Below are 11796 nucleotides of genomic sequence, written 5' to 3' on the forward strand. Positions count from 1 at the left end.
AGCACAGCGTATTGCATAAATACACTTTTCGCAGGAGTTATGAGGATGAGGAACACCAAGAAATTCAAAGGCTTGAACAATTGTTAAGAACGAGTGTGATTGGTGCTCCAAGAATGATTTCACCAATCAGCTGATGTTTTCCCCAATTCGTTCTTGATTTGTTATCGTTCGTGCGCCAGCTTCCTACTTTATCACTTCGGGTGTCTTTATTTTGCCCTTTCTTCTCATTTTGATTCAGAACTTCATCCTCTTAAATTTACAAGTGTCGGGAACTTCTTCATTCAAAAACTCCTCTACTTTATGGTTTTCACTATACAGCTTTTTGTTTCGTACCCTTGACCCACTCTCATTGTTTTCATTACTTAGGTGTTCATAACCTAGTGCTGTAAGGTAATCGAGTTGTCATAAGTTTTAAGGACCGAAATTAGCTGTTATGCCTCAGTGATCAAGTGTTTTTGTTCCATACAATTGGTTGTTTTTCTATGAGTGATTCTTTTTTGTTCTTTTACCCTCTGAAGCTAGTGGTTAGCTATGAGTTCAGTCAGATGTGGTCTCGCCTCTGCTGGTAAATTTGCCTTACCATGGAGAAACAAAGTTGAACAAGGTAATGTTTATTGCACTGATTCACCATAAAAACTATCTCATGATAAGCTTTTGCTATAGAACCCAAAAATAGCCTCTCATTTGTTTCATTTTTTTAATCAGTGCTCTCTGAGCCAGCAGTGTTCTAGATTGAGAGGCCAATCAAACTCGCCGAACCTGTATCAGGAAAACCCAAATCATAGTAATCATTATCTCCAAAATGGTGAGATAACTTGAACTAAATGATGAAAATGTGTCCACTTCCCTAAATTTTACAGAGGGATGAGAATCTTTATGATTTTCTAATGCAATCTGTCGTGATCTATTTTCAAACGCCTCAAACTAAGTACGACTCGCAGCCTTCAGCATTCCAGAAAACTACACTCATCTTCATCATGAAGGTGACTTAGCTTGAAATTTAGAACCTCTGAGGCTATTACACAGCTGCACCTTTCCTCTATCAACATTCACTCAATTTGTCATCACTGTTTCTCAAGCTATGATATTGGAATACATATAGCCTAATATATCCACCAGCGCCCCGTATGTTGAGATGCGTAATGCTGAAGCCTGATGAAAGTATCTTTCATCAAAAATTATTGACAAGTTAATCCTTTCATTTTTTATGTTTATTCTAATTTACTCAATTAAAATTCTAAAGTAAGTGTTAGAGTCATTTTCGATTGAGAGCGTTCCATCTAAGCTGTCAGTAAGGCATTAACTGGTAGGAAGACGTTGCTTTTAATTTAATGCTTGCAATAATCTGGAGGGGGTGTCGGGTTTTTATTTTTTTGTCATCAGTTGGAGCGTAGCTTCAGTGACCATGCACAGAAAATCAAACTTTTTACTTTCCAATAATGGCAGGAAACTTACCTAACCCTTCAACCATGGCGTTAATTGTCTGTTAGAAGGATTATTCAAAATTATCTCTCCTGTTGTATACATAATAGCATCATGCCTCAGTAGAGAGGATGACGTAGCTCTCGTTATTTGGCCCAAAACATCAATTGCAACCACAGATATTTGATCTACCTACTTACCTAGAGTACATACTACTGAACAAATTGGAGCCAAGTGAAAGGACCCTTTAAGTGAAAACTCAAATTTCTCAGTACAGTGAAAAAACTGAGGATGCATTGAAAATATTGATCCTCAGTTTTTGATTGAAAACGCTTTCCAACGTTTTTAAGAATATTGGGTCAAAGTTTCTAACTACAAGTGTTTTGAAAAGGAATCCGTCTAGGCTAAAGTTAGTCATCTCAGTTTATTTTTCCTCTACCTTATGGGCTCTTTTGCCAGACTCAATGACAATTTTAGAGGTAGTAAAAGTAAACAAGTTTAGTCTGACCAGCTAGTTGTGGAACTAAAGCAAATATTTACTAAGGTAAAGTCCATGCTTCCCTGTTATCTTTCATCAATTCCATGAAATGAAGTCTGAAGTTTTAAACACGGTGTGAAGTAATGTTCCTTTAAAATCATTCAGACTCATTCAATATCAAATGACTTCATCAAAATGATGTTTTTATTCCAGATGGTTAGAAGATAATCCTTGACTTGTTTTTTCACAGGTCTGATTGGTTGTTCCTTGCGCTATGAACAGTACAGTAACCAAATTCCTGCAGTGTACCCCACTCGCAAGTTAACATCAGCTTCCTTGAAAGTTGTGAAAGGATCTGCTGCTCCTTCTGGGCCCGATAATGGAGGTAACAATACGCCAACTGGAAATGCAGGTAATGGTGGTAAAAAACCTCCCAACACCTCTGCTGGCTCCTCTGGAAAAGGAAAAGATGGTGGATCACAATTGTCCTGTCCAAAATGTGGAGATCCTTGCACTCATGTTGAAACTTTTGTTTGTGAGTCCTAATTAAAATCATTTCTCTCGATTGCTACTAATCATCAGAACAGGCTTGTTTCTGCATCTTAATGGTTTTCAATGATGCTGCAATTTTAAGTTTTAACAGACGTCATTCAAGCAGATACTCAAAAATACTTGAACATTGGTCCAACACAAGCTTGCCAACTTGACAGAAACGGGTTTTTTGGGCAAAAATGGAACATGGTTTTCATGTTTTTCCCCTCCAACTAAATGATCATATTTTATAAATACAGTAAATAATTGGCTAAGCTCATGATCTTTAGTTACACAGAGAGTCGGAAATTGCATTTTTTCAGTCCTTTTTCAGAGGTAAGACTCTGAAATTTTTAGACTGATTTATCTAACTTTTCTCTCATGAAATATTAAAACCTTTATAGAAACACTGGAATGGTGAGGAAAAGGTATGATTCATTGTACGGGAGATGACAACTTGTGCCCTCATTTTAGGTATTTCTTGCTTTCAGTTTGATAATAATTAATATCTTTTAGAAAAAAATATTCTCTTTCTGTGGAGTCAACCTTTTCAATTTAACTCGAATTCAAACTAATGATTAGATGAATTTGTAAGCAAGGGCGCTGAAGAATTTTCGCTCTTAACTCACTCAGGATCCTAGAATTTGCTCTCCAAACTTTCCCTCATTTCTAAGCATTATTGCATACAGGTAAAAATTTAGTTCTGACTAAAATCGACCAACATTTCAGTGCTGTCGAACTTTGCAAATAATATGCGCTGACTGAAATGTAACAAACATTTCAATGAGCTTTAAAAGTGCAAGGAGCTCTAAAGTTCCTTCTTGGGAAACAAAATCTCCAAAGTAAATTTAACAGGCTTCAAGTTTTCCTTAGAGAGCTCTCTAATTTTTAATAACAGTTCTGAAATACATTTCAGTATGGCTAAGAACACTTCCCTAAGAAAATATGTTGGATTTCAAAATTTTCACCGATAGATAAAGAAATTGCAAAATCTTCTGCAAAATTGTAAGATTTTCACAGTTACCTAACTTTCATGCACAACATAGGTAGCAAAGTGTCCTTGTCAAATTAAGTACAGAGAATTGCTCAGGCTCACCATACTTCTTTGCATAACTGTGCTTGCAAATATTCAAGGGGAGTTGAGACTTTCCTGACCAACCCCTACTTTTTCTAACATGACTCGTAATCTCAAATTTTCTCCTCTCTTGTATCCCAGGGGGTGGAGATATGAAAAAATAAAGAGCTTAGATGCCTCCTAAAAGTATAGGAACTAGGAAGGCTCCTAAAAGGATCTTCTTCTCATTTTGACTTTGGAGAAGGGCGGAAACTCAATTTTATTCCCTATAATCTCTAACAATAATAATGCAATAGCATCTGCTGAAAATAAACTTTAAGGGATGAATCTGGTGATTCTGTCGCTTCTTTGGTAAAACTTGTTACTCTGCTATTGATTCATTTTTCTGTTGTTTTTTAAATGGCTTGTCCTGATCATAGCTTAGTTTGCACTATCTCTGTGGCCATCAAGAAAAAGTGAATCGACAGAGTATAAGATGTGCACCTAAATCCTGCATAGGCTCTTCATCAGTATTTATGGTCTTACCAAATGTTGATAGACTACTAAATCACATTATTTCTACAAGCAGCTAGTGACTCAGATGACGCACTAATTTTTCAATATTTGTGAGCCTCAAAATACGGATGGAAAATTACTAGATTCAGCCGTAAATCCTCGAGCATGATGTACTGATATTCAGACAGAGAGAGAGAGGTGTGTGGTCAAGGCTCAGTACTGATCGAAGTCGATAAGTGCTAACCAATTTTAAAAGTTGGAATTCAGTAAAACTGTCCTGATGTTTGTATTTTCACAATTTGAGACATGCCATTCCTTTTTGTCTATGAAAATTATTACTTGAATTTTTTAAGGTGTTTTACGGACCATACCTTGAGTATTCATAATTACAAATATAACAACTTAGAACTTAATGAAGCATTTAAGGCGCTTAAAATATTAATTGACTTGATCAATCAAAATAACACCATATGCTTCTCTTGTTTTCAGCATCCACTAGGTTTGTGAAGTGTGAAAAATGTCATCACTTTTTTGTAGTTCTCTCCGAGCTAGATACAAAAAAGTCAATGAAAGATCAAACCAGGGAAGAGCACAAAAGCACCAGGAAACCGCCTCCACCTCCCAAAAAGGTACGGCAATTTAGATTTTTACTAAAAATCATTTTGTCGTATCAACTGTCCAATATTATGGAACAAGAACTAAAGATTTAGTGGAACCTTGGCTGATCTGGTTTTCAAAAATGCCAGATAATAATTAAAAGATGTTAGAGTACGAAGGGCGACCTTGAGCCGACTGGATGATCTTCTGCCAGTTTTATAGTACTCCTTTTGAGGGAGTCTCAAGTGATTTCAATGATGTATTTTGTAAAATCTTAACAAATAACATCTCCCCAAAGAAACTTTGTGGTTTTTTTGCTGAATCATATCTTCTTCTTGCCTCGTTTTTCCAGTGCATTTTATTATTTTGAGTATTTCATGTCATGGTTGTCACTTGAAGGTTCATTTCAGAGAAAACCAGTGGTAGCATCGAGTTTCTTGCAAAATTTTTCATGAAGTGAAGTATTTAAACCACGAATCTCTGCCGCCTGCATGAGCTCCATTCATGACAGTTGTAAAATAAAACACCTGAAGAATATGAACATGCAGGGTCATGATATATTTTTTAATGCATGTATCTGATCCATATAACACACCATTAACCTCCTTGGCTCTCTCCCTCCCAGATTTTTGATTACTTGAATAAGCATGTTGTGGGACAAGAATATGCCAAGAAAGTATTGTCTGTTGCTGTCTACAACCATTACAAGAGGATCTACAACAATTTGCCGCAGCAGTCTGTTGCAAGTAAGACAGATGCAGGAATTATGGAGCAAGGTCAGCATTACTCTACAACTCATAGAGGTAACTTCTTTGGTGGTATTTAAGTCTTGTCTGCCCTTGCCATGTGGCCTCATTCTTAGTCATGGGTTGAATCATTCTACTCAATGAAGTCCTCTTTGGTGGTATTTAGACGGCCATCTTTCAACTCAACGCCTCATTTTGGACTGAATTCTATGTGCGCCAGGTGTGGGATAACTTTGCAGACAAAGTCTTGAAGAAATTCGTTTTTTCATTTTCATACTAGCTCTGAATTTCCTAGCAAATTTGTTTGTATATCCACAAAATACTTTGTAGACACCAATTGTTGTTTAATTTTGGCTTCATTATTTAAGCCTACGATAATAAGCTGATCCACAGAAAATCAGCAACCTTGTATCTATCATGATCTGCTTAAAAAAGTCTCAACTTGATTCTGCATATGAGAGTGCCCAAAAATTAACTTTTCAGCACTGCTTCTATTGAAATTGGAAAGTCAGACTCCTGAAGCTCATTGGAATCTAGAGGTTGTAAAGAGTATCAAATGGAAACACAATGAAACCACCCCAACACCCTTTCTTTCATTCCTTCCTTAAAATATCTTTGAAACTGCATCACTGAAAAATTTTCTCTGGGAAGATTCGGTCTTGTATAGTATTTTTGTGTCATGGCTCAAGCTTTATTTAGTTTTCTTTCATTGAATTCTTCTGAATTATGTTGCAGATCTGCTGCACATAAATGGACTGAGCCTTGGAAATAATGCTGCCAGCCATGGCAATAGCATTGGATCTCAATCTGCGCCACCTGATTCTCCGCCTTTACGTCGAAGTAACATTCTGGATTCTAATAACCATGAGCTTAAACTTGACAAGAGTAACGTTTTGATGCTTGGACCAACTGGCTCAGGTAAATCATTTTAAAAAAAATTCTAAATTTTCTTTGTCTCTTACCTCAATTCATCAATTTTTGGGAAAGATGGGTTATTTTCTTTTCAATTAAACACAAAAAAATTCAAAGCTGTAAAATTAAAAACCCTTGTTGTTTTCTGTTAGGCATTAGGAACAAATTTAGTTTGAAGTAGGTACTTAACAGTCGAATTTCAATGACAAAACAAAGCAAGAGCAAGCGGACGGAATTATTCTCTAATAAATTCTCAAAATATTGTTTTAAAACATTTTTTAAATCAATGTTTGTTGAGGAGCAGTTTTCGAATAATTTTGTTTATCATACTTCAGCTATTCACTACGGCTCTATTTTATCGAATTCTGCTTTATTTGTAATATTAACTGCCGTTTTTGATAATTGTTTTTATGATTTTTCAGGTAAGACTCTTCTAGCTCAAACCATTGCACAGTGTTTGGACGTTCCATTTGCTATTTGCGATTGCACTACTCTAACACAAGCAGGATATGTGGGTGAAGACATAGAAAGTGTGATCGCGAAGTTACTTCAGGATGCAAATTACAGCATAGAACGAGCACAGATGGGTATAGTTTTCTTGGATGAAGTGGACAAAATAGGTGCTGTACCAGGAATCCATCAACTCCGTGATGTAGGTGGAGAAGGAGTCCAACAGGGAATGTTAAAAATGCTTGAGGGAACCATCGTCAATGTGCCTGAACGCAACTCTCCTCGCAAACTTCGCGGGGAAACTGTTCAGGTAGATACAACTAACATTCTTTTTGTTGCCTCTGGAGCATATAATGGTCTCGATCGTCTCATTAGTCGTCGTAAACACGAAAAATACCTAGGCTTTGGTGCCCAGATGAGCGAGTCTGGTGGCCGTCGGGTAGCTTCTCTCGCTGATTTGGCAGATCAAAGTGCTGCTGTGTCTGTAGAAGAGGATAATTCGGAAAAAGATGCTTACTTAAGGCAAGTCGAAGCTAGAGACCTTATTGACTTTGGTATGATACCAGAGTTTGTTGGACGATTTCCTGTTCTGGTTCCATTTCACTCTCTCAACCAACAGCTTTTAGTACGCATCCTCACCGAGCCAAAAAATGCAATGGTGAATCAGTACCAAATCCTCTTCGGCATGGATAAAGTAGAACTCAGTTTTTCTAAAGAAGCATTACTAGCAATTGCAAAGTTAGCAATGGAAAGGAAGACTGGTGCCCGCGGTTTAAGAGCGATCATGGAATCATTATTGCTTGAACCAATGTTTGAGATACCTGGTTCTGATGTTTTGAGTGTTCACATTGGTGAGGATGCTGTCAAGGGTAAATCAGGTCCAGTGTACATAAGAGGAAAACCTGTGGAAGAACGTGAAGCTCCCATCAAAATGAGGGCAGGTGGAAAATGAAGAACCCAAATCTACGTTTTCTATTGAAATGTGATAAAAGTTTGATCATAAATATTTCATAATTGTTTTTAATTTTGTTGTATTTAATGTTATTGATGCCATTGTACGACTACAGGCAACCTTTAAAGAAGTACTCGATTAATTTATGGAATTCTATGTTGGATTTTAAATCCACAAATATTTACAACATAAAATGATAGTTTACTCATCCAATTGATGTATATGTATTCACTGATGAAGACAAAAATATCAGAAGGGATGGAATTATACTAACTTCTTGCATGGCAACGGTAAAAACAAGTATTTATCAGTACAAATGAGACCTTTAAACCCACAGCAGTAAAAAATCATTCATTCACCAAAGATGCACGATACCTGGCATGGGAATCTACTTTTTTGTTTTGACAAAAGACTCGGTGATTTTTGCCAATCTGTGGTAAAAGTCAGTATAAAACTGAAATTCTCATTTTAGAGATGGAAAATTCTCATTCAAGTGTATTTTCTTGCCGTAGGACTTCTTTCTTTTTGATTTCCAGACATTCTATAGAAAAGTTTATGCCTCAAGTTTTTGTAACCTTGCAAACTCCGTAAATCAAAGTTTCATGTTTGAATTGTTGTCTGCCCAAGAATTCTTCTTCGCAGCTATTAGCTTATGATAATGCAAGGTAACCGATTAAAGTCTTCAAATGTAATCCCAGATGTTGTTTTTCTCCGTCTGGTAAGTTGGGATACTTCTTGCGCCCAGTTTCTTTTGCTGTTGCATTTTAGCACTTTTCATGAAATTCAGGAACTGTTGAAAACTTATCTGTTAAAAAAGACCTGTGATGTCAGCTTTCTGGGTTTTTTTTTTTTGCAAGACAGTGATTATCTTGCCACTAGTGTAACTCTGCTGGTATTCCATTCCTCACTTTTTAATTGGCCCTTTGCTTTTGTCATGAAATCTTGTCCTAGGTATCGGTTGTAACATCTCTTTATTTGGGGCTATGACAAAATGTTTGAAACCTCCTGAACATTTGATATTCAAATCACCAATATTTTGAGTAAAAATTTGTTACCTTCTTCAAAGAAGTACTTTGTCTAGCCACTGTTAAATTGGAATGAAAAATAACACCATGAATGAGGCATCAGTTCCCTTTGGTTTCATTATTTTGAAATATCTTTGTTCTCAAATAAACTTCCATCTTTTTTTCCGCCACTAAGTAGCAAAACATTTCTGCTGTAAATGTGCTCTGCATTGGATGTTTCATATTGTCAGACAAGATGCCTTTCAGAACTTTCCGAGACTCTAAATAATCCAAGAATAGTAAACAAATTTTTTATCATTCTGGGTTAATTTTAGATGGCAGTTTTTTTTCCTCATATCAGGGAAGAGAATAGTTCAATGCTCGTCGAGTGACTTTGTCCGTGAGAGGCAAACATTGAATCAATGTTAAATGTCTGTTCTACTGTTTTGCAGGGAAAGATAGTTACATTAAAAGTATTGCTTGTGACAGATGTGTAAGTGAGTGTTTCCTCTCAAGATTTCACCAACATATCCTAAATACCCTCTGACACCGGTGGCTTCTAGTCTCAAATTATTTCAGCTTCAATTCATATTTTCATCTGTTGAAAGAGGTTGGTCTGAACTAATTTTCGATTTTTCCCTTGTGTTTAGAGGGTAAATTTCATATATATATATCAAAACTCCGTGGCTGAGCTTTACTACTTGAGAGAAGCTGATATTGTAGACACTCAATTGCAAGTCCTTGTCAGCTCGGGGTATTGTTTAAGGGTTAAAACATTGGTACATTGGCTCATTCCAAAAATCCGGTTTTTCCAATGCCTATCAACCTTGTAACAAAAAAACAAAAAAGAAAAGAGATTATAATATACGATTTGGGAAACCTTCTTTGGTGTTTTCTTCTATGTAAAAATGCCCTCCAAGTAAAATTTACTGTACAGGTAGGTAGATAAAATTAAAATTTAGAAAAACTTGACCATTTAAAAGAGAAAAAACACTACAAAAGATAAAATATGCGGTTCGGGAAACCCTTCTGTGAAAAGGCCACCCTGCACTGTGACGCTACTTCATTTCTTAAGTAAATTTTAACAAATGTTTTCTGGCGTTTGGTTTCATGAATTGTATTTTACTTTGCAATACAAGCAATTTTTTTCAAATTAACTTTTTGTTGATTTTATTTTTTCATTTTGCATTCAATTCACATGAAAAATTCCACGATAAGTTCCCTAATCTGTACATCTTAACTGTTTGTATCTTATTTCAATTTTTAAAGTCCATAAGCAGTCTATGCTACAACCTGTATGAACTAAATTTAATATGCAATTCCAGTTTCGAACAACGAATGATTTGCTGCTTCTTGATCCTCTCATTTTTATCAATTTTTTTCTGTTATATGAAGGCCTTCTCTTTTCTCAGCTTTTAATTTTTACGAGAATCTTGTGTAGAAGTTGGAAACTAAGTCTGTAACAAATTGTGAGCTAGTTTTAAATTTTCATTTCTTGATTCAATTTAGTAGAAAGTCAAGAGGTACCTCGTCAGATCACTAATCTTTGTTTCAACAATGCAAGATCGACTATAATTGTAAATGATTGCGAATAAAACTAACCTTTCTCAGCTTTTATGCTGTCTGCTTGTCTATGATGTGGGACTAATTGTAGTTCTTGTGTAAATTTTAGGGTAGGAAATTGGAATGCAGGAAGTTGCACATAGAGACTGAGTTTAGTTAATTATTCGTGAATTTTGTATGAGACAGCTGAAATTAAATCATAATTTTAGTAGATATTGCCTTCATAACATTTAGGACTTTAAGAAGAGAAGGAATAATTGTAGACATGATTTTTCATAACATCAGGAGTTCCACTTACCCTACTTCATGGTTGAGAGTGCTGAAAATTATAATTTTTCAATTTTTAGTGACTTTGTTACTTTTTCAAAAATGTGATTTGACTACATTTATAATATTGTCTGTAATTTATATTAGGTTTAATTTAACTTGTGATTTTATTTTCCTGTTTTCTCTTTTCTAATCAATCCTATTGAAATAAAATTTTTCTTCTAAAGGACTACCCTATTCTCTGTATCTCTTCTTTCTACCCGAGTGAGCTGAATTCTTTTAAATTAACCCTTGTGCTGCTAAGCAAATATTGTACTTCCCCAATCGCACTTCTACTTCGAGTGGTAACCTTCAATGTAGATAGCTAATTTTTGACCAGTTCATAAAATGTAACAAACGTGGGATTTGCAGATAGGTTTTTGAAGAGCGTTTTTATCCCATCAGGTCTTAATTTTAGGCGTCTGTAGGTATTGGGTAACAACAGCGATGAAAATTTAGACTTTATTTTACAGAGAGGAACCAAGTCGAATTTTCATAAAAATGAGTCAATATTTTCGTTATGAACTTAACTAGATGCCCATTTTCTCTTGTAGGAACTCAAAATCAAGAAAATATTACATTAACTGGAAAAATAGGGGTAAAAATTTATTTTTATCTTGAATTACAGCTAGAGGAAAAAATTCAAGCCGTTATTTCTCAGTTTGATCTGAATATGACTTACCTAGCCCTTTTCTGTCAATATCCTTCCATTTATGAAAGGACCACACTCATTGCTTAATGAAGTTTTTTCTCTAACTGGAGTCAAACTTTCTCACACAATACAATCAAAAAGGCTAGTAGTCAAGACTAATTTTAACTGGCACAGTTTAAGTTACTTATATACCAGGTACAGCGTTTTGGAGCTCTTTTACTGATGCATTGCTTAATTACCTTTCTGGCCTAAGGAGGAATAATTCCGATTTTTCTGAGGGGTAGGCAGGATTTTTGTAAACTTGTGCAGCTGAGTGTGAATCAGTGACCGTAACAGGTGCCAAATTTGCAGAAAACTGACGAAACAGGCATGTAAAGGATGGATTAAAGGGCTCCCTGTGATATAAGTTGATCTTAGTGCATTTCATCCGGAAGACTGCTTTGCAGTTTTGACAGAAATTTTGTGATCAACTAACAAAGACTTACACTTATTGCATTAGAAATTAACGAGGAGCAAACTTTGTACAACCTGAAAACCTAAAGCTTGCATTCAGCTGCAAGAGAGGTTGATTGAAGAATAAGTAGGACGAGGAGATAAGAATTGACGGAATAGA

The 11796-nt window shown here is 35.7% G+C and overlaps 1 protein-coding gene across 2 annotated transcripts; it reads left to right on the forward strand.

Moving 5' to 3' along the window:
* The first annotated feature begins 148 nt into the window (after positions 1–148).
* ClpX (Caseinolytic protease chaperone subunit) lies at positions 149–10721 on the forward strand. Of its 2 annotated transcripts, none has more exons than XM_072300570.1 (6): positions 149–604; positions 2151–2435; positions 4491–4630; positions 5224–5374; positions 6080–6262; positions 6679–10721. In XM_072300570.1, exons 1-6 carry the CDS (start codon positions 532–534, stop codon positions 7656–7658), a joined length of 1812 nt encoding a protein of 603 aa, XP_072156671.1. In that variant the 5' UTR covers positions 149–531; the 3' UTR covers positions 7659–10721. The 2 variants fall into 2 exon arrangements, with proteins under 2 accessions (XP_072156671.1, XP_072156670.1); XM_072300569.1 differs by having other exon boundaries at positions 152–604; positions 5224–5401.
* The last annotated feature ends 1075 nt before the right edge of the window (positions 10722–11796 follow it).

The sequence above is a fragment of the Bemisia tabaci genome, chromosome 5, assembly GCF_918797505.1.
Source record: "Bemisia tabaci chromosome 5, PGI_BMITA_v3".
NCBI lineage: Eukaryota > Metazoa > Arthropoda > Insecta > Hemiptera > Aleyrodidae > Bemisia > Bemisia tabaci.

Coding starts and splice junctions, on each gene's coding strand:
- ClpX (XM_072300569.1), top strand. CDS start 532: ATGAGTTCAGTCAGATGTGGTCTCGCCTCTGCTGGTAAATTTGCCTTA. Junction 605..2,150: donor GAGAAACAAAGTTGAACAAG/GTAATGTTTATT, acceptor GTTTTTTCACAG/GTCTGATTGGTTGTTCCTTG. Junction 2,436..4,490: donor TCATGTTGAAACTTTTGTTT/GTGAGTCCTAAT, acceptor TCTTGTTTTCAG/CATCCACTAGGTTTGTGAAG.